The sequence below is a fragment of the Mesoplodon bidens genome, assembly GCF_964165515.1.
Source record: "Mesoplodon bidens genome assembly, chromosome: 15".
NCBI lineage: Eukaryota > Metazoa > Chordata > Mammalia > Artiodactyla > Ziphiidae > Mesoplodon > Mesoplodon bidens.
The window spans coordinates 1916412-1940798 of NC_138171.1; the positions used below are offsets into that span (position 1 = coordinate 1916412).

Here is a 24387-nt window from a genome sequence, read left to right on the forward strand (position 1 = left end):
ACAACATCCCTCTTTGTCTCCATGAATGCTTGTGCCTTGGGCTCACCACGCTCCATGCCCCCCTTCTCTGTGTCTGTGCCACCCAGTCTCCCTTCTGGAAGCTCTTTGTTTCCTCCAGATCCTTGGTTCAAGGTGCATTCTTTCAGAAGGACATGACTGGATGCTCCTTCAAGAGTCCAACCGATGCCTTTGGGTTTATGTCGTGAGACGAGATGTGGCCCAGCAGAGGGACTGTGGCTGCTGTCAATTTGGGTCACACCTGCCCCAGTTGTATCATTTCTCTCATTCTGCTTAAATTTTTCCTTTCCCGACTTTTGCTGGATTGACCAACAAAATGTGTTTTGGTTGGTTTGCGTTTTCTTCTCCAAGGGTTTGCAAGTTCTGTTTCTGTCTTCTGGTCTGGCCCGAGGTTACCCTTATGCTTTGACAAATACTGAACCATTATTCCATGTCAGTAACAAAAATTAAATAGTATTACCCCCTTTCTGTGCATCAGTTAAGACATTTAGCACACTTTTTCTTTCTTATTCCTAATCCCCAGAATTATTTATGAAGAGTAGAATTTTCTTTTCACCTTGTTATGATTTTATTTTTGCATTTTCTCTGGTTGTGTCAATGCCTACAGTTGACTTGGTTTCTACATTATACACAATTGTTATGTGTAGCGGTCCTGATTTCACCTCATGCCACTGTTTTCCCAAAACATCAGCTTTCCCTTGTTGGGATTTTTTTTTTTTTTTTTGCGGTACGCGGGCCTCTCACTGTTGTGGCCTCTCCCGTTGCGGAGCACAGGCTCCGGATGCGCAGGCTCAGCGGCCATGGCTCACGGGCCCAGCCACTCCGCGGCGTGTGGGATCCTCCCGGACTGGGGCACGAACCCGTGTCCCTTGCATCAGCAGGCGGACTCTCAACCACTGCGCCACCAGGGAAGCCCCCTTGTTGGGATTTTTAAAGTCTTTTTCGTTTTGCACGAGTGCAGTGTCAAGTGTAAGGAAAGGAGTTTTGTGGAGAAGGGAGGTTTTTTATTGGGGGGGGATGGGCAGCTGGGGTCCACGGGACCCCTGAGACTCCTCCCCCCCACCCCCCCACAGACTGTGACTGCAGCGCCGCCGGGACCCAGGGCAACGCCTGCCGGAAGGACCCACGGGTGGGGCGCTGCGTGTGCAAACCCAGCTTCCAGGGCACGCACTGTGAGCTCTGTGCCCCGGGCTTCTACGGCCCAGGCTGCCAGCGTGAGTCCAGCTCCGTCCCCATCTCTGTCCCCTCGTGGATCCCAAGAGCCCAGCCCCTCTGTGACCACCTCCTCCCTGCAGCCTGCCAGTGCTCCAGTCCTGGCGTGGTGGACGGAACCTGTGACCGCGACTCGGGCCAGTGCACGTGCCGGGCAGGATTCGAGGGGGCGGCGTGCGACCGCTGTGCCCCTGGCTACTTTCACTTTCCCCTCTGCCAACGTGAGCGCAGTGCCCCCGGTGGCGGGTGGGAGGGCGGCCGGGGTCTCGGCCTGCCTGGCTCAGGGCCCCGTGCGCCTCTCGGCCCTGCAGTGTGTGGCTGCAGCCCCACAGGGACCCTGCCCGAGGGCTGCGATGACGCTGGCCGCTGCCCGTGCCGACCCGAGTTTGACGGCCCCCACTGTGACCGCTGCCGCCCGGGCCACCACAGCTACCCCGAGTGCCACGGTGAGCAGAGGGCCTCAGGGGCCCCGGGCGGGGTGGGAGGGCCACCCGCAGGCCCCCAGGGCCTGACCCCGAGTCCTCTCTAGCCTGCGCCTGCGATCCCCGGGGTGCCCTGGACCAGCTGTGTGGGGCGGGCGGGGTGTGCCACTGCCACCCCAGCTACGCGGGTGCCACCTGCCAGGAGTGCAGCCCAGGCTTCCACGGCTTCCCCGACTGTGCCCGTGAGTGCCCTGGCGGGAGGGCGGCGGGGGAGGGCGTGTGCCCACCGCGTGCTCACACCCCACTCTCCTCCCCCCTCCCCCAGCCTGCCACTGCTCCCCCGAAGGCTCCCTGCACACAGCCTGCGACCCCCACAGCGGGCAATGCAGCTGCCGACCCCGAGTGACGGGGCTGCGCTGTGACATGTGTGTGCCCGGTGCCTACAACTTCCCCTATTGCGAAGGTGAGGCTGGTGCCATGTGTGTGTGTGTGTGTTGGGTGCTGTGCATGTCATGTGCTGCATGTTCCCGTGACCGCCCCTGTGCTCTGTGTGTGCTCGCGTGTGTTCATATGGTCCAGGTGCTGCGATCACACGAGTGTCCGTGTGTTGTGCATGTGCATTCACGTGCTGTGAATGTCCGTGCATATCTCCACATGGTTCTTGGACGTGCCTGTTTGCTTGCATGTGGTCATGTGCTGTGTCTTCATGCTTGTTCACGTGCTTTGTGCGTGTGCTCACATGACTGTTCACACGTGTTTGCCTGTTGTGTGTGCTCATTGCGTGTTCATAATCACATGCTGCGTGGTGGGGGGGGCACATGCCCTCACGGCTTTGGGGACCAGGGCCTGTAGGCACACGTGGTTTCTTGCCTGTTCACTTGTGTGGGAGGCGTGTGTGTTGGCTCCCATGGAGCCTCGGGTCCTGGCCAGGCCTGGGGAAGCCCTTGGCCGTCGGGGTCAGTGACCGAGTAATGATGTTGGCCTGGGCATCTCTCCACAGCTGGCTCCTGCCACCCTGCTGGCCTGGCCCCAGCCGATCATAATCTTCCTGAGGTGAGCCCAGGGCAGCCCTCTGGGGCCGAGGCCATCAGTTCCAGAGGGACCATCCCTTCCTCAGCTGCTCAGTTGCCATGGCAACCTCAGAGCCCGTTTGTTTCCTGGCCGCCCCTCTGTCCTCACTGCAGGGTCCTGCCAGAGACGGGACAGGGCTCCAGGGCTGAGGGTCTGCGGGTAGGAGGGCAGGGGCCCACTCTGACCCTCAGTCTCATCCTCTCCCAGGTGCACATCCCCTGTAGGTGCCGGGCTCACGTGGAGGGGCCGAGCTGCGATCGCTGTAAACCCGGGTTCTGGGGGCTGAGTCCTAGCAACCCTGAAGGCTGCACCCGTGAGTCTGCCCGGAGTGGGTGTCGGGGTGCTGGGGGAGACCCCTGGGGAGGGGGAGGGCTGGCTCCACAGAGCCGGGGCGGGGGTGGAATCCAGGGCCTCCTGCCCCGTGCTGCTCTCAGGCCCACTCTGCCCCTCCCGCAGGCTGCAGCTGTGACCCCAGGGGCACACTGGGTGGAGCTGCTGAGTGCCAGCCGGTGAGTCTGAGGGCCCAGATACTGGGGGCTGTGGGAGCTGCGCGTAGGGACCCTCCCCTGCCTGGTCCCACCTTCTCCCTCGGCCCCCAGGGCAACGGCCAGTGCTTCTGCAAGCCCCATGTGTGCGGCCACACCTGCGCGGCCTGCAAGGACGGCTTCTTCGGGCTGGACCAGGCCAACTACTTCGGCTGCCGTGGTAAGCGGCCGCTTACGCGGCCCTCGGACCACATCCTGGGGGATGCTGAGGCCCAAAGAGGGACAGGGGGCAGGGACCCATCCAGGGCCTGGGCACGGCATGGCACTTGCCAAGCTGCTTCTAGATGCCCGGCCAGACCCATGCCGGGCGTGGGAGTGAGGAGGCAGGTTTCACCCCTCGGCGCTCCCCGCCTCCATCCCTTTCCCCTGGCGGCAGGCGTCACTGACCGATCCCAGGGCCCTTGCCCCTGGACTCAGAGCCTCTGTTGTCCAGGGACCCAGGCAGCCCCTGGGGGAGGTGAGGCGGCTTCTCAGCCGAGCCGCTCTTGGCGGAGGGTGGGTGGAGCACCGAGGCCGGTCCGGGGCTGGGCCGCGTTGACTTGCTCCCTCCCGCCACAGGCTGCCAGTGCGACGTTGGCGGAGCTCTGGGACAGGGCTGTGAGCCGAGGACAGGCGCCTGCCTGTGCCGCCCCAGCACCCAGGGCCCCACCTGCAGCAAGTGGGTGCCCCCGCCCCGGCTGGGCGGGTGGGCGGGCAGGGGGCTGGGGCGGCAGCTTGTCCCCCGGGCTTCCTCCTGGGGGCCCTGGTGAGTGGGCAGGGCCAGTGCCCACCCTGCCCAGACCGGATGCCAGCTGCCCTGACCAGCCCTGCCGTGGCCAGGCCGGCGCAGGACCACTACCTTCCTGACCTGCACCAGCTGCGCCTGGAGCTGGAGGAGGCGACCACGCCCGAGGGCCACGCCGTGCGCTTCGGCTTCAACCCTCTCGAGTTCGAGAGCTTCAGCTGGAGGGGCTATGCGCAGATGGCACCCATCCAGGTGGGTGCGGTGCTGCTCCATTCTGGGGCCTGGCTGAGTGCCCGCTGTGGCTGGCCGAGTGGGCGGGCAGGCCCCTGAGGTCACAGGGCCGGGCTGGGAATGGCCAGGGAGGAGCAGCCCCGATGTTCCACGCCCACCCCTACCCACCGCAGCCCAGGATCGTGGCAAGGCTGAGCGTGGCCTCCCCTGACCTCTTCCGACTGGTCTTCCGATACGTCAACCGCGGGCCCGCGAGCGTGAGCGGGCGGGTCTCCGTGCACGACCAGGGCAAGTTTGCCACCTGCGCCAACTGTGAGTGCAGGGGGCTACCCCCCGGGCCCTGCCCCACTCACGCCTCGCCCTAGCCAGCCCCGCCTTGTCCCCGCACGTGGGTGGGAGGCCAGGCCCTTCCCGCTGGCCCGGGGGAGGTGCGGCCTGGGTGGCCCTGCCGTGTCCAGGAGGCTTGCCGTCCCCACCCCCAGGCACAGAGCAGAGCCAGCCCGTGGCCTTCCCGCCCAGCACGGAGCCTGCCTTCATCACCGTGCCCCAGAGGGGCTTCGGGGAGCCCTTCGTGCTGAACCCCGGCACCTGGGCCCTGCTCGTGGAGGCCGAGGGGGTGCTCCTGGTGAGGCGGGGCTGAGCGGGCTGGGGCAGGGTGCGGGGCGGGGCCCACGGCACCTAACCTCCCCACCGCCCCCCAGGACTACGTGGCTCTGCTGCCCAGCGCCTACTATGAGGCGGCCCTCCTGCAGCTGCGGGTGACCGAGCCCTGCACGTTCCAGCCCGACGCGCAGCGCACCGGGGACCAGTGAGGGCCGGCCGGTGGGGGAGGGGGCGGGCCTGACCCTTGCTGTGCTCAGGCCACCTGCCCCGTGCTCACCAGACTGTGCACCCTCCCAGCTGCCTGCTCTACACCCACCTGCCCCTGGACGGCTTCCCCTCCGCCGCTGGGCCTGAGGCCCTGTGCCGCCACGGCAACAGCTTACCCCGGCCCTGCCCCACGGAGCAGCTCAGCCCCGCCCACCCGCTGCTGGTCGCCTGTCAGGGCGCAGATGTGCGTGTCCCTGGGACCCCACGGGGGTGGGCTGGGTCAAGACTTGGGGGGACGTGCCCATGGCCTGGCGGGGAGGGGGTGTCCACGTTGCAGTGACGGGACCCAGGCGCAGGGCAAGAGTGTTGGCGGGCAGAGCATGGGGGGCTCAGCTGGGGGCCCAAGGCCCGCCCGCCGGCTCGGGCGGCACCTGCTGCCTTCTGGGGCTCTGGCCTTGGGAGTCGGTGCCTCGGGGCCTCCTCCGTACACGGGGTACGGACGGCCCAGCCCTCCAGCTTATTGTGAGGAGGTGGCAGGTCGCTGGTTCACTTCAGGCACCGGACACTCTACAGTGATGAAGCCGGCGGGCCACGGGTGGGCAGGGTGGGCTCAGAGCAAGCAGAGGTTGGAAGCCGAGTGGCCTCAGGAGTGCCCCAGGCAGCAGGGATGGCGGGCACACAGGCCCTGAGATGGGGGACGAGGCTGTGCGGGGAGGGGATGGGAAGGGCCGTGTTCAGGAGTGTCCTGTTCTCCAGGTGGGGGGCTGGGGCGGGGGCCTCACAGTGCCCTGTCCCCCCAGGTGGACGTCCAGCTTCAGGTGGCGGTGACGCAGCCAGGCCCCTATGCCCTGGTGGTGGAGTACGCCAATGAGGACGCCCGCCAGGAGGTGGACGTGGCTGTGCACACACCCCAGCGGGCCCCCCAGCAGGGGGCGCTCACCCTCCACCCCTGCCCATACAGGTGTCTAGGGAGTGGGGAGAGGATTCAAGCCCGGGGGGCCAGTGGAGGGCTCCGGGCTCCAGGGCTGCCCTACCCACTGACCACCCCTACCTGTCCCCCAGCACCCTGTGCCGGGGCACCGCCCTGGATGCCCAGCACCATCTGGCGGTCTTCCACCTGGACACGGAGGCCAGCGTCCGGCTCACGGCCGAGCAGGCACGATTCTTCCTGGTAAGGCCCTGACCCCCTCACCTACACAGGCCGCAGGACCCCACTGTGGGGTTAGGTCTTTCCGAAGATTTTCAGCACACGCAAAAGTAGGAGAATGTGATGAGCCTGGGTACCCATCACCAGTGCCATCTTCAGCTCACATCGGGTGGAGGTTCTTCCAGAACCCTCCTCCTGCAGGGTTTTTTCCCTGTGGGTATGAGATGTAAATTTATAAACAGTGCTCATGGTCACATAAGGGGACCATGATGCGCTGGAGTCAGAGCAGGAAGAACAGTCTGAACGAGAGGCTGCTCTTTGGTGTAATTTACAAAAACACCACCTTGTGGACCCGAGTCAGGAAGGGTCCGTACAGTGTGGCTTCTGAAGCTTGGGATTCACTATTGTTGTGGTAACTTGCTGCTTTTTTTTTTTTAATTAATCTGTTTATTTATTTTTGGCTGTATTGGGTCTTCGTTGCTGCACGTGGGCTTTCTCTAGTTGTGGCGAGCAGGGGCTACTTCTCGTTGCGGTGCACAGGCTTCTCATTGCGGTGGCTTCTCTTGTTGTGGAGCACGGGCTCGAGGCACGCGGGCTTCAGTAGTTGTGGCACGTGGGCTCAGTAGTTGTGGTGCACGGGTTTAGTTGCTCTGCGGCATGCGGGATCTTCCCAGACCAGGGATGAAACCCATGACCCCTGTGTTGGCAGGCAGATTGTTAACCACTGCGCCACCAGGGAAGCCCGTAACTTGCTTCTGTGTCAGCTTCACAGAGTTGAAAATTAAATCCCAAGGCTAAACGTTCTGGGCAATATTAATCGTTAGTTCGATGCCCAGAACCAAGCATACGCGTTTATTCAGTAAGTGACAAAATGGATGACGTTGTTCTCATCTGAGTATTCCCTAGTCTCACTGTTACGTTTCCCTAGGCCTTTAAAGGTTTTATCAGAGTATCATACGCACATATTTTTATGAAAGCGTCAAATTTTGAAAACAGACTTGCAACAACAAAGCGTAATCGCACGCCCCACCTGCGCGTCTTCTCAGTCTACTTCCCGGAGTCGGTCCGTTTCTTCCACGTTGCTAAGTAACGCATATGCTACATCGCTTCCTCCTCACTTTTCGACGTCGGAATCCTGTGGTTCTGTCCCCATGCACACGTGGCGCTGTAGTCGTGGTCTGGGATACTTTAGACTCTCCATGGAGCTGTACCCACAGCCCAGTACCCAGGCCAGGAAGCAACATGGCCCCACCCCCGACGCCGCTCAGTCCCCCCGCACCCCTGCTGGGGTAACCGCCTCCAGATACTGACAGCACCGCCTAGTTTGCCTGTTCCGGAACTTTCTATAATTGGAGTCACACAGGTATTCCTTTGCGCTGCCTCTTTGGCTGACGCCATGGCAGGGATGGATGGAGCTGTCGCTATGGTCACGTGGTATTCTGTCTTTGCTGTCGGGTTTTCCTAGACCCCCTGAGGTGTCACGTTTTGCCGTATCTGTCACACACGTTTCTTCGCTGTGGTAGACAGTACAGGACGGAGATGCCTGCTCAAGAACCCCCGCTCGCTGAGCGCCTGCCTGTGCCGGGTCCCCGGCCCTATGACCACAGACAGCGGTGGAGTGCAGTGGGAGGAAGAACGGCCTCCGGGGGAGCTGGGAGGTGCTCCAGGCCCAGAATCCACAGCCGAGGGCTGGGGTCTGTGCAGCCGGAGGAGAGGCAGGCGGAGTGGGGGCCGGGGGCTCGGTGCAGAGAGCAGGACCGGCCTGGGTGCGGGTGTGGATGGGCTGCCCCTGCTGCCACACCCACACCTGTCCCCCGCCTGCAGCACAGTGTCACCCTGGTGCCCGCGGAGACCTTCAGCTCAGAGTTCGTGGAGCCCCGCGTCCGCTGCATCAGCAGTCACGGCGCCTTCAGCCCCGGCAGGTAGTGGGGACGGGGGCGGGAGCCCAGGGCAGCTGCAGGGCGGTGGCCGGGACTCGGGGACTCACCCCTGTGTTCCCCACCCCCCAGTGCCACCTGCCTGCCCTCCCGCTTCCCGAAGCCGCCGCAGCCTGTGGTGCTCAGGGACTGCCAGGTGCTGCCGCTGCCGCCCGGCCTCCCACTGACCCACTCTCGGGAGCTCACGCCGGGCGCGCCCCCGCCCGGGCCCCAGCCCCGGCCCCCCACCGCTGCGGACCCCGACGTGGAGCCTACCCTGCTGCGCCACCCCCAGGTGCGGTCCGGGGCTGGGGCCAGGAGGGGCCGGGAGGGGGCTGGGGTGGGACTTGCAGCCCCTGGTACCCCTGCATCTCTGCCCACTCACCGGAGCCGCTCCCCCCCGCACAGGGCACCGTGGTCTTCACCACCCACGTGCCCACCCTGGGCCGCTACGCCTTCCTGCTGCACGGCTACCAGCCGGCCCACCCCGCCTTCGCCGTGGAGGTCCTCATCAACGGGGGTCGTGTCTGGCAGGGTAAGCGGAGGGGCAGACCCTGGGGCGAGGAGGCTCTCGGGGTCTCGTCCACACAGCCCATTGCGTGATGCCACACGTGACGTGGATGGGGCGCGTGCTGGGTCCACAGCTCACAGGGGCCGTGGCTTGGGGCCCGCTGCCTGGCTGTGACAGGGCCATGTGCCCCATCCTGCCGTCAGCTCTCACACGAGGTGCCCCAGGGCCCCCTGTGTGTGGCAGGCCTTGCCCCTCACATCTGTGCTGTGACTCAGAGGTCACCCTGTCCTGCGCTCGGGTGATCAAGGGCTCGCTGTGGGACCCGGGTCCGTGCACGTCTGTTTCACTCTGCTCTGACGAGCCCGGGGGCCTCGTGTGTGACCATGGCCGATTCACGCAGCATGAGTGGGCCCAGCCACGTGGGTCTCCAGGCGGGTCACACACGCGTGTCTTGTTCAGGGACGCATGGTCCTCGGTGGTGGGTGCTGCTGTTGGGATCCTCTTCTCTCTGGTGACTCCAGGAATGTCCTAAGCCTGGGGTGAGGCCGTGGGGCGGGGTGCTGTGTGTGTGCTGGGGGCACTGACCTGCCTTTCCTCACCTCCAGGCCATGCCAACGCCAGCTTCTGCCCGCATGCCTACGGCTGCCGCACCCTGGTGGTGTGTGAGGGCCGGGCCGTCCTGGACGTGACCGACAGTGAGCTCACTGTGACCGTGCGTGTGCCCGAGGGCCGCTGGCTCTGGCTGGTGAGTCCTCGGGCTGGTAGCCGCCCTCCGCCTGTCGTACCACTGTCGGTCGCTCTGCCAGAGTGTGTCCCCTGCTTGCCGCGGCCCAACCCTGAGCCAGGTGCCAGGGGCAGCAGCCTCTGGGGACCTCCAGGCCCATCACGAGAAGCTCCTGAGGGGGGTCCAAGAGCCAGGATATTGCCCAGCAGCTCCCTGGGGCCCTGCTGGTCAGAGTGGCCTTCCTGGAGAGGGAGGCGTCCGGCAAAAAGGGGTGGACGGGGCGCCAGGAGCCTGGGCCCTTCCTCACACTCCCCAAGCTTCCGTTTGGCCACAGAGGCTGGCCTCCCCTCTGAGTGGCCCCCAGGAGGGACCCAGCACCTGGCAGCCTGGCTGGGGCCCTGGGCCAGGGTGTGATGTCGCCACCGCTGTCATAGCCGCCCGGCCAGACCCTGGCCTGTGGCAGAGAAGCCCTGGCATTGGCCCCTGCCGGTGGGCTCCGGCACCCACCCCCGACCTGGACCCTTCGCTGGGCCCGCGGGTAGGTGACCAGGCCTCGATGCTCTAGGAGTATGTGCTGGTGGTCCCCGAAGACGCCTACAGCCCCAGCTACTTCCGGGAGGAGCCCCTGGACAAATCCTACGACTTCATCAGCCAGTGCGCCACCCACGGTTACCACGTCAGGTGGGCCGGGCTCGGGGCCGGGGGCAGCAGTGGGGGGGCCGGGCTGGGCTGGGCTGTAGCTGGCCTCACCCCCCCGCCCTCACCCCAGCCCCTCCAGCTCGTCCTCCTTCTGCCGCGATGCCGCTGCCTCCCTCTCCCTCTTCTATAACAACGGGGCTCGGCCGTGCAGCTGCCATGAGGTGGGCGCCGCGGGCCCCACATGTGAGCCCTTCGGGGGCCAGTGTCCCTGCCGCGCCCACGTCATAGGCCGTGACTGCTCCCGCTGTGCCACTGGCTACTGGGGCTTCCCCAGCTGCAGGCGTGAGTACCCCAGTCCGCGGGAGCGCCTCCAGGAAACAGTGGTCAGGAGCATGTCTGGAGCCTGGTGGACCAGCCCTGCCGTGTCCTGTGTGTGAGGGCCCAGGCCACACAGGGCTGTCCAGTAGGTCCCGGGGACTAGAGAGCAGTTCTGCCCAGCTGACGCCACGTCAGAGGAGCTGCTTGGGGCTTGGGGCCCGGAGCTGGGTGGAACCAGGCTGGGGGTAGGGTGGCCTCGCCCCCCCCCCCCACCCATGCAGTGTCCCCAGGTCTGCCGTCGGGTCCCCTGACCGGGGCCTGTGCACGCGCCCCACAGCCTGTGACTGCAGCGGCCGCCTCTGTGACGAGCTCACGGGCCAGTGCATCTGCCCGCCGCGCACCGTCCCGCCCGACTGCATCGTCTGCCAGCCCCAGACCTTTGGCTGCCACCCCCTGGTCGGCTGTGAGGAGTGTAACTGCTCGGGGCCCGGCGTCCAGGAGCTCATGGACCCCACCTGTGATGTGGACAGCGGCCAGTGCAAGTGAGCACCAGGGTGCGGGTCCCCGTGGCCTCGGGGCAGTCCCGGGTCACCTACCACTGAGCCCTGAACCCACCCAGCCCCTGGGAGTGTCCCCGGCGCTCAGGGGGGCACCACCTTGGTGGGGGGCACCTCTGGTCTCCCGTGTCAGTGTGAGGGGCCAGGTGGAGGAGAGGCCTAGCGGCTCCTGAACTCTCATGGCAGGTGCAGACCCAACGTGGCCGGACGCCGCTGTGACACTTGTGCTCCCGGGTTCCACGGCTTCCCCAGCTGCCGCCCCTGTGACTGCCACGAAGCAGGCTCTGCACCTGGAACATGCGACCCCCTCACAGGCCAGTGCTCTTGCAAGGTGAGGGCGGTCCGGGGCCAGACCTGCTGACCCGACCCCACCCCGTCCCTCGTCTCGCCTTCTCAGCGGACCTTCGTTCTCTCTGGGAGGTTGGAGCTTCCTGGCACCTTTGGGACAGTCAGCCCAGTTGTGGGGTGACAGCCAACACGGGCACACGGCTGACCGCCCTGCCCTGTCGTGCCCTCCTGCCCCCAGGAGAACGTGCAGGGCCCGCGGTGTGACCAGTGCCGCCTTGGGACATTCTCCCTGGACACTGCCAACCCCAAAGGCTGCACCCGCTGCTTCTGCTTCGGGGCCACGGATCGCTGCCGGAGCTCAGCCTACGCCCGCCGGGAGGTGTGCGGGCAGGACGGGAGGGGACTCAGGGAGGGGTCTGAGACGTAGGAAGTGGCCCTGTGATACACGAGGGCATGCGCCTGTGTTACCCACCCACGTGCCCTGCAGTTCGTGGACATGGAGGGCTGGACGCTGCTGAGTGGTGACCGGCAGGTGGTGCCCCACGAATGGCAGGTGGAGGCAACACTGCTTCGCGCGGACCTGCGGCGCGTGCCTGAGGCCTTCCCTGAGCTATACTGGCAGGCCCCACCCTCCTACCTGGGGGACCGGGTGAGCAGGCCGATCGGCCCCCAGGAGGGCACCTGGAGGGTGTCCAGGACCTCCTGGAGCCCTGGAGGGGATGGCAGTGAGGATGCTGGTGTCCAGGGAGGGATAGGGTGCCTAGAACCACTGCCGTCGGCTCTGGGCCCATGGACAGGGTCCGGCCAGGTCACATCCCTCTGTCCGGCCTCCAGGTGTCGTCCTACGGCGGGACCCTCCACTACGAACTGCACTCAGAGACCCAGCGGGGAGACGTGTTCATCCCCACGGAGAGCAGGCCGGACGTGGTGCTGCAGGTGGCCCACCGGGTGGTGGGCAAGGGCGGGCAGCGGGCACAGCCGAGCCGGGACCGTGGGCAGCCCGATTCCCGGCCCTCATCCGCCCACACGCCTCCCCAGGGCAACCAGATGAGCATCGCGTTCCTGGAGCCGGTGTACCCGGCGCCCGGCCACGTTCACCGCGGGGCGCTGCAGCTGGTGGAGGTGAGCGGCCGTCTCTGGCCCCCAAGGCTGCAGGGGTTGCTCTCCGTGTCAGAAAACAGGGTCCGGGAGCGGGCGGGACCCTCGTCAGTACGCCTATTTTCTGGTTGCCCGTGGGGGTAACGCTCCTGGGCCGAGTGCTGGCTTGCAAACCCCTGATCCCTGACGGGTGAGCAGCTCCTCCGATGCCTGGCCCTGGGGTTCCCTCTGCAAGCCACCAGCCTGTGGCTTTCGTCCATTTCCTTTCCGAGGGGTTTCGTGTTATTCTCGATGTTCACCCTGCGTCCTGGCTTTAGAGCTGCGATCGTCTTCTCTTGGTCTGTACTCTTGTAGCCTGTGTGTCTTTCTGTAAGATCTTTTCTCATGAACAGACGTTCTCGCATCTGATATACTCACGTCGTTCACTTTTCATTCGCAGTTAGTGTTTGCGTGTGTTAAAGTCTTTGCCTCTCAGATCAGAAGTCACTCACCTGTACCACGTGTCCCCCACCACATGCCCTGCATGCCCCCATCCCCCCCAGGAGGGTCTGTCCTGGGCTCCTGCCGCGCCCCATTGCGGCGGCCACACTAAGGCCCTGTCGTGGCCGCGCAGGGCAATTTCCGGCACGTGGAGACCCGCAGCCCTGTGTCCCGCGAGGAGCTCATGATGGTGCTGGCTGGCCTGGAGCAGCTGCACATCCGCGCCCTCTTCTCACAGACCTCCTCGGCCATCTCCCTGCGCAGGGTGGCGCTGGAGGTGGCCAGCGAGGTGGGCGGGGGACCTCCGGCCAGCAACGTGGAGCTGTGCATGTGCCCTGCCAACTACCGCGGGGACTCATGCCAGGTGAGGTGGCGGGGGCAGGCACCAGGCTGCCGGGCTGCCCCGTGCACGCACGTCCACCCTCCCCGGAGCGTCCACGCCTGGCCTCCATATCCGTCTCCCCCCACCCCTCCTCCTACCAGCTGGGTGTCACGCTCCCGGCAGCTGACCTTCCCACCACAGGCTGAGCCGGCCGCTTGCTCATCCGTCTGCTAATCCACTGTCACCTGCCCCCTGCCCGGCCCCCCGTGCACACAGCTGCTCTGCATCTGTTCAGTGCCCAGTCCGTCCCACGTCCACGGTTTACCCAGACAGCATCCACCGAACCCCCCTCCCCTCCCTCCACCTGCTTGGAAGAGGTGTTTGGAGGAGAACAGGAGGTGGTCCCCTGAGCCCGAGGCCTCTGTGTGGCTTTGTGGGCTGTGACTTTGTGCCTTCAGCGGTCAGGCTCAGGAGCGTGGTCCCCGGCCTGCCCCCGTACCAGGCTGGCCCTGCCTCCTTCCCTGACCGCTGATGCCCACCCGCCCCCAGGAATGTGCCCCTGGCTACTACCGGGACGTCAAAGGTCTCTTCTTGGGTCGCTGCATCCCCTGTCAGTGCCACGGCCACTCAGACCGCTGCCTCCCTGGCTCGGGTGTCTGCGTGGTGAGTGGGGCCCTGCAGGGGAGGGCAGCCACCAGAGGCTCAGGGAAGGGAAGACCAGGGGCCCTTTGGTCGGTAGTTACGGGTTCGCTGAGGTCTGGGGGAGGGGAGGTGCCCTGGGCAGGGCACCCGCTGGCAGTGGGCGGAGTCCTGCAGGGTGGGGGTGGGCGAGCTGGCGGGAAGCGAGGCCTCCGCTGTCAGTGCTGATCCGTTCCCTCTGCCCCAGGGCTGCCAGCACAACACCGAGGGTGACCACTGCGAGCGCTGCCAGGCCGGTTTCGTGCGCGGCGGATCTGAGGACCCTGCGGGCCCCTGCATCAGCTGCCCTTGCCCCCTGGCTGTGCCTTCCAACAAGTAAGCTGGGCCAGCCCCTCCAGGGCCCTGACCATTGACTGGTGGACCAAAGTCCTTAAAGACCCGGAATGGAATACCACCACCCCCTACCTGGTTGGGTCAGCACTGCCTTCTGTGGAGGTCGGGGCATCCGGGGTGGGCCCATGAGGTGGGGACACCCACCCCGGCTTACCTGGTGCTCACCTGGAGCGTGCTGGGGTGTAACGACCACCTCCGTCTCTGCAGCTTTGCCACGGGCTGCATCCTGCGAGGTGGCCGCACCCAGTGTCTCTGCAAACCCGGCTATGCTGGGGCCTCCTGCGAGCGGTGAGCTGGGCGGGCGGGTGCCTGACTGGGGCGGGGTCTGCACGCATGGCCCCGGGGATGCTGCGTTGCCTGCCAGCACCAGCCACTGATCCCGCCCCGCCAGGTGTGCACCTGGCTTCTTTGGGAACCCCCTGGTGCTGGGCAGCTCGTGCCAGCCCTGCGACTGCAGCGGCAATGGCGACCCCAACATGCTCTTCAGCGACTGCGACCCCCTGACGGGCGCCTGCCGCGGCTGCCTGCGCCACACCACCGGGCCCCGCTGCGAGAGCTGCGCCCCCGGCTTCTACGGCAACGCCCTGCTGCCCGGCAACTGCACCCGTAGGCAGGGAGAGTGGGGCTGAGGGGCCTCTGGGTGTCCCCCCCCGGAGCAGGCTGTGTCCTGGGCCGGGCCCAGCATGGACAGGGTGGACCCGACCAGGCCCCCAGGACTCACGGTCAGGTGACCCCACGGCCAGACCGAGGGTCATTTGGGGACTCTGGCCTCTCCTGAGGGAGGGCACCCCACGAGGGCTCTGACAGGTCCTCTGGTCTGGACCTAGGTGGAGCAGGGAGGTGATGAAAAGTGAGGGTCTGGGGGCTTCACTTGGGGCAGGATGGAGATGCATGTGGAGTAGGTGCCCAGTGAGGGCTTCCCAGGATGGGAGGGAAGAGGCCGGGGTGGGGGTCAGGGCTACCGTCACTGCCACCCTTCTGCAGGGTGTGACTGCTCCCCATGTGGGACGGAGGCCTGTGACCCCCACAGCGGGCATTGCCTGTGCAAAGTGGGTGTGACTGGTCAGCGCTGCGACCACTGTCAGGTAGAGCTGCCTGGGTGGGGCGGGGCCTTGATTTTATGGGTGGGGCCTCGGTGTGGGGGTGGGGCTTTGTGGCTGTAGGGGCGGGGCCTTGGTGTAGGGGAGGGGCTTGGCGCCAGAGGGGTGGGGTATGGGTGTAGGGGCAGGACGTCATGGCTGGAGGTGCAGGCTCTCAGGGCTGAAGGAAGCTGGGTCTTAAGAGCTGGGCAGAGCCCTGACTGCAGTTTGTGCCCCCAGGAAGGACACTTCGGCTTTGAGGGCTGCGGGGGCTGCCGCCCATGTGCCTGTGGACCAGCTGCCGAGGGCTCCGAGTGCCACCCCCAGAGTGGGCAGTGCCACTGCCGGCCAGGGACTGGGGGTCCCCAGTGCCGCGAGTGTGCCCCCGGCCACTGGGGGCTCCCTGAGCAGGGCTGCAGGCGTGAGTGCGGGCCGGCGGGGCACCTTGGGGCAGCGAGTACCCCAGGGCCCTCAGCCGGCCACTCACCCCACCTCTCCCACTCCAGGCTGCCAGTGCCAGGGCGGCCACTGTGACGTGCACACAGGCCGCTGCACGTGCCCCCAGGGGCTCGGTGGGGAGCGCTGTGACACCTGCAGCCACCAACACCAGGTGCCCATGCCAGGAGGGCCTGGGGGCCACGGCGTGCACTGCGAAGGTGTGTCCCTGCCCTGCCCACTGCCCCCAGCCGCCTGACCACACCCGGCTCCCCCGACCCTCCCAACTCCATCTGGGATGGTGCCGGTCCCAGTCCCATGCTGACTTGGTGACCCCGACGTTCACCTCCACTTCCAGATCAGTTCTCTGGTCCCAGCTCTCCTTCTCAATTTTCTGAGAGACTCCACGGCTGTCCTCCTGTTGACCTGAGACCCCCACGCTGACCTCTGACACCCACTAACCTCGTCACCCTCAGCCCAGCTCAGTACCCCGTTCCATCTCTGCGACCCCTAGTGACTCACTTCTAGCTCACCGACCCCATGACTCCCCGGTGGCCTCAGGCCCCCCCTCACCCCATGCCCACCTGCCCCCTGCCTGCAGTGTGTGACCACTGTGTGGTCTTGCTCCTGGACGACCTGGAGCGGGCCGGCGCCCTCCTCCCCGCCATCCGGGAGCAGCTGCGTGGTATCAACGCCAGCTCCATGGTCTGGGCCCGGTTGCACAGGCTGAACGCCTCCATCGCCGACCTGCAGGTACTGCCCGGCCCGGCCCTGCCCCCCAGCCTCCCCTTCCCAGGTCGCAGGCTCTCACCTTCCCCTCCCCGCAGAGCCAGCTCCGGAAACCGCCTGGCCCCCGTCATGACACTGCACAGCAGCTGGAGGCACTGGAACGACAGACCTCAAGCCTCGGGCAGGACGTGCAGCAGCTGGACGGCCAGGCAGGCGCTTGGGGAGCCCTGGCCCGGAACCCACCCCCTGGAATGCTCCTCCTCCAGGAAAGCCCTTCCCTGGGACTGCTTTCTCTCAGCAGGCCCCTCCCCAAGAGGCCTCTCTCCCCAGGCCCCAAACCATCCAGCGTCACCCCTGACCCGCAGCTCAGGCTCGAGGCCTGATGGGGTGCTTCATCCACAGGCCACAGGGACCCGAGCCCAGGCCGGCCAGCTTCTGGACAGCACCGAGGCCACGCTGGGCCAGGCACAGACGCTGCTGGCAGCCGTCCGGGCTGTGGGCCGTGCCCTGAACGGTAGGAGCTGGCCCACCTGGGCAGGGCAGGGAGAGTCAGGGCAAGGGGCGTGCCTCCAGGGGGCTTGGCCTTGAAGAACCGGCACCTTTGGATGTTTAGACAGGGAGATGGGCCTCGGCCGTGGAAACAGCGGGTCTGGGCTGGGAGGTGGGGGCACGTGGGCCCCGCAAGACGGGCCAGTGCCCCCACCCACGGGCTGAGCAGACGGCAGTGGTGGGGATACTGGGGGGGTGCCCTGGGAGGTGATGGGGTTGTGTGCGAGAGGGCCGGGCAGGCGTGCAAGTCGCGGCCTGGAGCCAGGAGATCTGGGGGCCATCCAGGGCACGCCGGGTTACACGGGGGTTGTCTGAAGATGCTTGGCTGGGTATTTCTGGCTCGGAAGCTAGTGGCAGAGGTGTGCCTGGGCAGCAGGCCAGCCCTGGGCCCTGACAGCCCGCTCCCCGAACCCACACAGAGCTCGAGTCCCAGACGGACCGCCTGTCACCAGCCAACGCCTCAGCCCTATCGGGTGAGCAGCTGCGCCGGACACTGGCCGAGGTGGAACGGCTGCTCCGGGAGATGCGGGCCCGTGACCTGGGGGTTCCGCGAGCAGCTGCTGAGGCCGAGCTGGGGGAGGCCCAGAGACGTGAGTGGTGTCAGCCCCGGCAAGGCAGAGATGGGAGGGGTGAGGACCCGGCTGGGGGCTCTGGGGCTGAGGTCAGCCTGGAGTGGCATCCCGTCAGCTTGGGAGGGTGGATGGGGACTGGCAGGCACTGGGAGTCACTGCCCAAGTGACCGTTCCTACACTGGGCCTTGGGCAGTGCTGGCCCGTGTGCAGGAGCAGCTGACCAGGCGCTGGGAGAGGAACCAGGCGCTGGTAGCACGCACCCGAGACCAGCTGGCCCAGCACGAGGCCGGACTCATGGACCTGCGGGAAGCCCTGAACAGGGCGGTGGGCACGACACGAGAGGCGGAGGAGCTCAACAGCCGCAACCAGGAGCAGCTGGAGGAAGCCCTGGTAGGAAGCCTGCCCCATAGCCCCCAGCCCTGCCCCCACCCCTCCCCCTCCCCCTCCCCTCTCCCCCTCATACTCATCAGCCGCTACCCTGTCACCCCACCCCTTTATTTTCCTGCCTCATCCTTGTCCTGTCACCTCCTCCTCACTCCCCATCGTCTCCAGCAACGGAAACAGGAGCTGTTGCGGGACAACGCCACTCTGGGGGCCACTCTACAGGCCGCCAGAGACACCCTGGTCCGGCTCACTGAGCTTCTGCGCGGCATGGACCAGGCCAAGGAGGTGAACGCCCACCCCCCCCCGCCAAAGGGCTGCACGCTGGGCGGGGGCAGGCACTCCCAGATCAGGTGGGGGTGAGTAGGGGATGGGGACGAGGGTGCCCCCCTCACTCACCCACCCCCCCAGGAGTACGAGCACCTTGCTGCCAGCCTGGATGGGGCCCGGACGCCACTGCTCGAGAAGATGCGGGCCTTCTCCCCGGCGAGCAGCAAGGTGGACCTGGTGGAGGCCGCCGAGGCCCACGCGTGGCAGCTGGATCAGCTGGCGCTCAACCTTTCCAAGTACGGGGCCCAAAGAGGGTAACCGGGGTGGGTGCAGTCGGGGCCTGGAAGTGGTATAGCTGGTCTGGGAGGGCTCTTAGAAGGAGAGGCCGGTGTCCCTGCAGGGGCTGGGCAGAAGTCTGGGCCCAGGGTGGCAGGAAGAAGCAGGATAGGCACACAGGGCGGTGCAAGGCCGGGCGTCCAGAGCCGCGAGGCAGGCCATCCCAGCAGCCAGGCAGGCGGAGGCCCGCGAGGTGGGCGGACCCCCCACCCACACCCTGGGATCCTCCCCGCTTCCCCTCACAGCATCATCCAGGGAGTCAACCAGGACCGCTTCATCCAGCGGGCCGTCGAGGCCGCCAATGCCTACAGCAGCATTCTGCAAGCCGTGCGGGCCGCCGAGGGTGCCGCCGGCCAGGCGCAGCAGCAGGCGAGCCGTACATGGGCGGTGAGGCCCTGACGCCCCCCACAGCCCCGGCGGGAGCCCCTGTTCCCTTGCAGCTCCACCGGGCAGGTGTGAACTGCGTCTTGTTTCTGTGTCTACAGGTGGTCGTGCAGCGGGGCCTGGCGCCCCGAGCCCGGAAGCTGCTGGCAGATAGCAGTGCCCTGGAGGAGGCTGTCCTTGGGGAGCAGCGGAGGCTGGGCCTCGGTGAGTGCCGGGTCCAGCTGGGTGTCCGGGCTCTGTGGGGACCCTCGCCTTCCGGCCATGTGGGTCGTCACCATGTGGATCAGGGTCACGGCTGCCCTCTGTGGGAATTTTCCCCACTGCTCGGCAAGTGCATCTCTGGGAGCGCTGCGAAGGCCCACCACCCACCCTGGCTTCGTGACAGGCCCCCAGGACGTGGAAGGGCCTCGGGAAGGGGCCGTGGGGACTGGCTGATGGTTTTCCTGCTGTCCTGGCTGAGGGCCGTGTGCGTGCCAGGCCGTCGAGGAGGAGCCGGTGGGGAGCGGGGAGTGGGGCGCACCCTCTGCTGCTATAGCACCTCAGGGCACTGGTGGCCATGAGCAATGGCTCAGCTTTTCTGAGCCTCCATTGTTTCACCTGTAAAATGGGAATAATTGCCTTGGCTGTGGGCCCAGGAGGCTGCCCCAAGACTTGGGTGCCAGTGCCACCCCCTGAGCCGAGGGCCCTTGTGCCAGATGTCTCCGTCTGACTCTGTGCGTGTGAGCCTTAATCCTCCCTGGTCAGGAGGGAGGACTGAAATGGGCTGCGCCTGCACCCTGGGGGCGGGGGCTCCTCGGGACTGAGGCTGCCTGCCCCGCAGCGTGGGCCACCCTCCAGGGCACCGGGACCCAGCTCCGCGACGCCCGGGCCAGGAAGGAACAGCTGGCGGCCCGACTCCAGGAGGTGCAGGCCATGCTGGCTATGGACACAGGTAGGGTGGGTCTCCTTCCTGCCCCCGCACTCACTGCTTGTCCCCAGAGCTGAAGAGACACCTGCCCGGATAGACATCAGCCAGCCCGCCCAGTAGGCTCTGATGGTGGACATGTTCACACTTGCGCCGTCCGGGGCGGTGGCCGGGGCAGCTGAGGGGGGCCCCTGTGTGGGCAGCTCCAACCTTGGGGACCCTCCCCAGCCCTGGGCATCCGCTTCTGGTCGGAGACAGACGCCAAACGAACGTAGCCCCGGGCAGCAAGTGAAAACTGGAAGGGGCAGGGAGCGTGCAGAGACAGGTGGCACAGGGCAGGCGGGAGTGTGCGGCGGGGACCTGGGGCATCTGGCGGAGGTGGGGAGGGGCGGGTGGAGGCAGCAGCAGAGGCCAGAGTGGCTGGAGCCGAGGGCCGGGGGGCCGGGGGGCCGGGAGGGCTCGGGGCAGAGGAGGGAGCCCCGCCGGCTCGAGAGCTGACCGTCCCCACGAGCCTGGGTTGGGGCCACGGGGACTCTGGGAAGTGGGGGAGGGCTCGGGAGAGATGGCGTTGGCCGGGGTGGGGGGGCCATGTGGGGGCCATGGGGAGGCGGGGCTGAGCCGACAGTGAGTGACGCAGCTGTGGCAAGAGAGGCTGGCACAGGAGGGGCCATCTGGGAGAGGACGGAGGGTGCGTTTCCACCGCCCTGAGGCTCTCACGAGATCGGGGGCGGGGGTGACATCCCTGTTGCTGGTCTTGTCGGGGGTCTTAGTGGTCTCCCCAGATGGGGATGAGGCCCCCTGATGGTCCTCGCTTGCCCCCCTGCTGAGCCTGCACACTGCCCGCCACAGACGAGACAAGCAAGAAGATAGCCCACGCCAAGGCTGTGGTCACTGAAGCCCAGGACACGGCCGCCCGCGTGCAGTCCCGGCTTCAAGACATGCAGAAAAACGTGGAGCGGTGGCAGGGCCAGTACAAGGGCCTGCAGAGCCAGGACCTGGGCCGGGTGGTGCTCGACGCAGGCCGCTCAGGTGGGCCCTGGCGCGCGGTGCCCTGACAGAGGGCGGGCCGGGGTGGGGAGGCCAGGGGCTCAGGGCTGCCTCCCCCGATCCGCACCCCCATGCAGTGTCCACCCTGGAGAAGACGCTGCCACAGCTGCTGGCCAAGCTGAGCCTCCTGCAGAACCGTGGGACGCACAACGCCAGCCTGGCCCTGTCGGCCAGCATCGGCCGCGTGCGGGAGCTCATTGCCCAGGCCCGGGGTGCTGCCAATAAGGTGGGTGCGAGTGCCAGGGCCAGGTGGGCATCTGGGAGACCAGGAGGCAGACGCTGATGGGCTCTGCGCCCCGCCTCAGGTCAAGGTGCCCATGAAGTTCAACGGTAGCTCAGGGGTGCAGCTGCGCACCCCTCGGGACCTCGCCAGCCTCGCCTCTTACACCGCCCTCAAGTTCTACCTGCAGAGCCCGGAGCTGGCGCCCGGCCAGGTCGCTGGGGACCAGTTTGTGCTGTACATGGGCAGCCGCCAGGTAGCGGGCGGGCTCGGTGGGCTGGGTGGAGCCGGGCGCCAGGCCGGAGCGGGTAGCCCACGCCGGGTCCCTGTCCCTCTGAGTCTCCTGCCGCCACAGGCCACCGGTGACTACATGGGTGTGGCTCTGCGTGGCCAGAAGGTGCACTGGGTGTACCGCCTCGGGGGAGCAGGCCCCACGTCCCTCAGCATCGACGAGGACATCGGGGAACAGTTCGCAGCCGTCAGCATTGACAGGTGGGAGGCCCGGCCCGCACGGTGCTCCCCCCACCGCCAGGCGTGGCCGCGTGGCCACGCCTCCCTCTCTTTATCTCTGCCCTCAGGACCCTCCAGTTTGGCCATATGTCTGTCACAGTGGAGAATCAGATGGTCCAAGAGACCAAGGGTGATACAGTGGCCCCTGGGGCCGAAGGGCTGCTCAGTGTGCAGCCTGATGACTTTGTCTTCTACGTGGGAGGCTACCCCGGCAACTTCACGGTGAGCCCGGTGTGGCCTGGGTGTGGGGCCACCTCGCCCTGCACCCCTGTCCCAGGAAGTCCTGCTCAGGGTCTGGCTTCGGTCCGTCGTGCTGTAGCCCGAGTTCCTCCCCTTGGGTCTGTCCTGGGCAGGGAGGCTCCCTGACCGTGCGCTGTGCCCACAGCCCCCCGAACCCCTGCGCTTTCCCGGCTACCGGGGCTGCATCGAGCTGGACACGCTGAACGAAGAGGTGGTCAGTCTCTACAACTTCGAAAAGACCTTCCAGCTGGACACAGCTGTGGATAAGCCTTGTGCACGGTACGTGCGGCCTGAGCCCCCCTCACCGCGGCTCAGCCCGCCCTCGGCTGACCCTGCCCCCTCTGACCCGCAGCTCCAAATCGACCGGGGACCCGTGGCTCACGGACGGCTCCTACCTGGATGGCTCCGGCTTCGCCCGCATCAGCATGGAGAGCCAGCTGAGCAACACCAAACGCTTCGACCAGGAGCTGCGGCTTGTGTCCTACAGCGGGATCCTCTTCTTCCTGCGGCACCAGGCACGTCTGCAGTCCCCACGGCCCGGCCCGCCAGCCCGCCCAGCCCACGCTGACCCTCCCCTCCCCCGCCAGGACCAGTTCCTGTGCCTGGCCGTGCGGGAAGGCAGCCTCGTGTTTCTCTACGACTTCGGCGCGGGCTTGAAGGAGGCCGACCCGCTGCAGCGCCCGCCGCCTCTGACCACGACCAGCAAGGCGGTAGGGCTGGGCTCGGGGAGGGCCCGGCGTGGGGAGGGGCAGGGGGGCCGCAGCTCTCGCCCTGAAGGTACCACCCCATGATGGCGCTCCCCAGGTCCAGGTGTTCTTGCTGGGGGGCAGCCGGAAGCGCGTGCTGGTGCGCGTGGAGAGGACCACGGTGTTCAGCGTGGAGCAGGACAGCACGCTGGAGCTGGCCGACGCCTACTACCTGGGGGGCGTGCCACCCAGCCAGCTGCCCCCGAGGTGAGCCCTGGCCCTGGGGTGGGGCGGGCGTGGCGGGCAGGGCCCGGGAGAGGCCACCCCTGACGCTCGCCCGTCCCGCGGACCGTCCCCGCAGCCTGCGGCGGCTCTTCCCCTCCGGAGGCTCGGTGCGCGGCTGCATCAAGGGCATCAAGGCTCTGGGCAAGTACGTGGATCTCAAGAGGCTGAACACGACGGGCATCAGCTCCGGCTGCACCGCCGACCTGCTGGTGAGCCCCCTCCCTCCCCCAGTTGCGCGCCCTCTCCGGCCGCCACGGGCCCTCACGGTCGCCCTGCCCGCAGGTGGGACGGGCCATGACTTTCCACGGCCACGGCTATCTGCGCCTGGCGCTTCCCAGCAACGCCGTGCCCCTCACGGGCAACGTCTACTCCGGCTTCGGCTTCCGCAGCAGCCAGGACAGCGCTCTGCTCTTCCACCGGGAGTCCCCGGTGCGTCCGCCCCGCCACCTCTGGGGCAGCGGGGCGGGGCTGGTGGCCCGAGGGAGGGAGTCTGGGCCCCCGGCCTGGCCCGCTGACCCAACCACTGTCCCCAGACCGGGCCATGCGAGGTGTCCCTGCAGCAGGGCCACGTGACCCTCCGGCTTGCAAGGACCGAGGTGAAAACGCGACGGGGCTTTGCCGACGGGGCCCCCCATTATGTCACTTTCTACAGCAACGCCACGGGGTGAGTCCGGCTTACCTGGCCTCTCCAAGGAGGGGGCGCAGTAGAGCCGGGGGGCGGGGGCAGGGCGGGGGAAACACTGCTCTCCTTGCCAGGGTCTGGCTCTATGTGGACGACCAGCTTCAGGAGATGAGGCCCCACCGGGGGCCGTGGCCCCAGCCCCAGCCTGAGGGGTCGAGTCAGCTCTTCCTGGGGGGCTTGCCCAAGTCCGACGCCCTCCGTAACTTCAGTGGCTGCATTAGCAACGTTTTCGTGCTGCGGTGAGCTGAGCGGGCCCTGGGAGAGCTGGCGACGACCCGCCGGCCCGGCCCAGCACTGACCCGCACGTACCCCCTGCCCTCCGCAGGCTCCTGGGGCCGCAGCGCGTGCTTGACCTGCAGCAGAACCTGGAGGGCATCAACGTGAGCTCAGGCTGCGTCCCGGCCCCTCGCACCCAGGCCCCAGAGCAGAGCCCGCGAGGACTGCGGGCCACGGTGTCCCGGAAGGTGGGGACATGGGGCTGGGGTAGGCAGAAGGTGGCCTCCATGCATTCCTGCATTCCCTCATTCCCATCCGACCCCCCAGGCCTCCCGCCGCAGCCGGCAGCCCGCCCAGGACGCTTCCTGCTCGCCACCCTGGCCCCGCAGGGCCATACGAGACGCCTACCAGTTTGGGGGTCCCCTGTCCAGTCACCTGGAGTTTGCACACGTCCCGCCCCCCACCCGTGACTGGTAAGGCCAGGGGCGGCGGTGGGGAGAGGGGGCTGCCGGGGGGAGGGGGCAGCCGAGGCTGATGACCCCGCCTGGCTTCCAGGTCGCAGCTGTCCATGCTCATCCGCCCGCACGCCCCCCGAGGGCTCTTGCTCTTCGCTGCCCCTCTGACGGCCAGCAGCCCTTCCCTAGCCCTCCTCCTGAGCCACGGACGCTTTGTCGCTCAGACGGAAGGCCCTGGGCCCCAGCTCCGAGTCCAGAGCCGCCAGCGTTCACGGACTGGCCGGTGGCATACAGTGAGGGGCTGGGGGGAGGGGACGCAGGGGCGGGGTAGGGCGGGGCGCT

The 24387-nt window shown here is 66.9% G+C and overlaps 1 protein-coding gene across 3 annotated transcripts in view; it reads left to right on the forward strand.

Annotated features, from left to right (window-relative positions):
* Positions 1-24387, forward strand: part of LAMA5 (laminin subunit alpha 5) — a 53394-nt gene that overhangs the window by 27108 nt on the left and 1899 nt on the right. The window contains exons 12-74 of one of the 3 annotated variants that reach the window (XM_081256876.1): positions 1092-1232; positions 1314-1451; positions 1542-1676; positions 1760-1894; positions 1978-2115; positions 2653-2705; positions 2931-3036; positions 3180-3232; positions 3323-3428; positions 3827-3926; positions 4088-4244; positions 4397-4511; positions 4706-4848; positions 4925-5031; positions 5124-5277; positions 5834-5994; positions 6096-6204; positions 8005-8102; positions 8190-8391; positions 8505-8631; positions 9213-9352; positions 9897-10012; positions 10101-10312; positions 10626-10830; positions 11032-11176; positions 11372-11512; positions 11621-11782; positions 11968-12069; positions 12172-12255; positions 12845-13075; positions 13583-13696; positions 13920-14047; positions 14273-14353; positions 14457-14671; positions 15050-15150; positions 15385-15565; positions 15651-15800; positions 16181-16332; positions 16407-16517; positions 16711-16822; positions 17277-17447; positions 17623-17819; positions 17982-18098; positions 18222-18376; positions 18662-18803; positions 18902-19004; positions 19621-19731; positions 20554-20733; positions 20829-20977; positions 21057-21227; positions 21327-21463; positions 21550-21703; positions 21867-22000; positions 22074-22236; positions 22309-22431; positions 22526-22674; positions 22769-22901; positions 22975-23121; positions 23226-23356; positions 23449-23613; positions 23700-23838; positions 23918-24063; positions 24146-24338. In XM_081256876.1, coding sequence (XP_081113002.1) covers positions 1092-1232; positions 1314-1451; positions 1542-1676; positions 1760-1894; positions 1978-2115; positions 2653-2705; positions 2931-3036; positions 3180-3232; positions 3323-3428; positions 3827-3926; positions 4088-4244; positions 4397-4511; positions 4706-4848; positions 4925-5031; positions 5124-5277; positions 5834-5994; positions 6096-6204; positions 8005-8102; positions 8190-8391; positions 8505-8631; positions 9213-9352; positions 9897-10012; positions 10101-10312; positions 10626-10830; positions 11032-11176; positions 11372-11512; positions 11621-11782; positions 11968-12069; positions 12172-12255; positions 12845-13075; positions 13583-13696; positions 13920-14047; positions 14273-14353; positions 14457-14671; positions 15050-15150; positions 15385-15565; positions 15651-15800; positions 16181-16332; positions 16407-16517; positions 16711-16822; positions 17277-17447; positions 17623-17819; positions 17982-18098; positions 18222-18376; positions 18662-18803; positions 18902-19004; positions 19621-19731; positions 20554-20733; positions 20829-20977; positions 21057-21227; positions 21327-21463; positions 21550-21703; positions 21867-22000; positions 22074-22236; positions 22309-22431; positions 22526-22674; positions 22769-22901; positions 22975-23121; positions 23226-23356; positions 23449-23613; positions 23700-23838; positions 23918-24063; positions 24146-24338 — 8771 coding nt within the window. Of the gene's footprint in view, positions 1-1091; positions 1233-1313; positions 1452-1541; positions 1677-1759; positions 1895-1977; positions 2116-2652; positions 2706-2930; positions 3037-3179; positions 3233-3322; positions 3429-3826; positions 3927-4087; positions 4245-4396; positions 4536-4705; positions 4849-4924; positions 5032-5123; positions 5278-5833; positions 5995-6095; positions 6205-8004; positions 8103-8189; positions 8392-8504; positions 8632-9212; positions 9353-9896; positions 10013-10100; positions 10313-10625; positions 10831-11031; positions 11177-11371; positions 11513-11620; positions 11783-11967; positions 12070-12171; positions 12256-12844; positions 13076-13582; positions 13697-13919; positions 14048-14272; positions 14354-14456; positions 14672-15049; positions 15151-15384; positions 15566-15650; positions 15801-16180; positions 16333-16406; positions 16518-16710; positions 16823-17276; positions 17448-17622; positions 17820-17981; positions 18099-18221; positions 18377-18661; positions 18804-18901; positions 19005-19620; positions 19732-20553; positions 20734-20828; positions 20978-21056; positions 21228-21326; positions 21464-21549; positions 21704-21866; positions 22001-22073; positions 22237-22308; positions 22432-22525; positions 22675-22768; positions 22902-22974; positions 23122-23225; positions 23357-23448; positions 23614-23699; positions 23839-23917; positions 24064-24145; positions 24339-24387 lie in introns of all 3 variants that reach the window. The other 2 variants (XM_081256875.1, XM_081256877.1) reach the window with 2 other exon arrangements.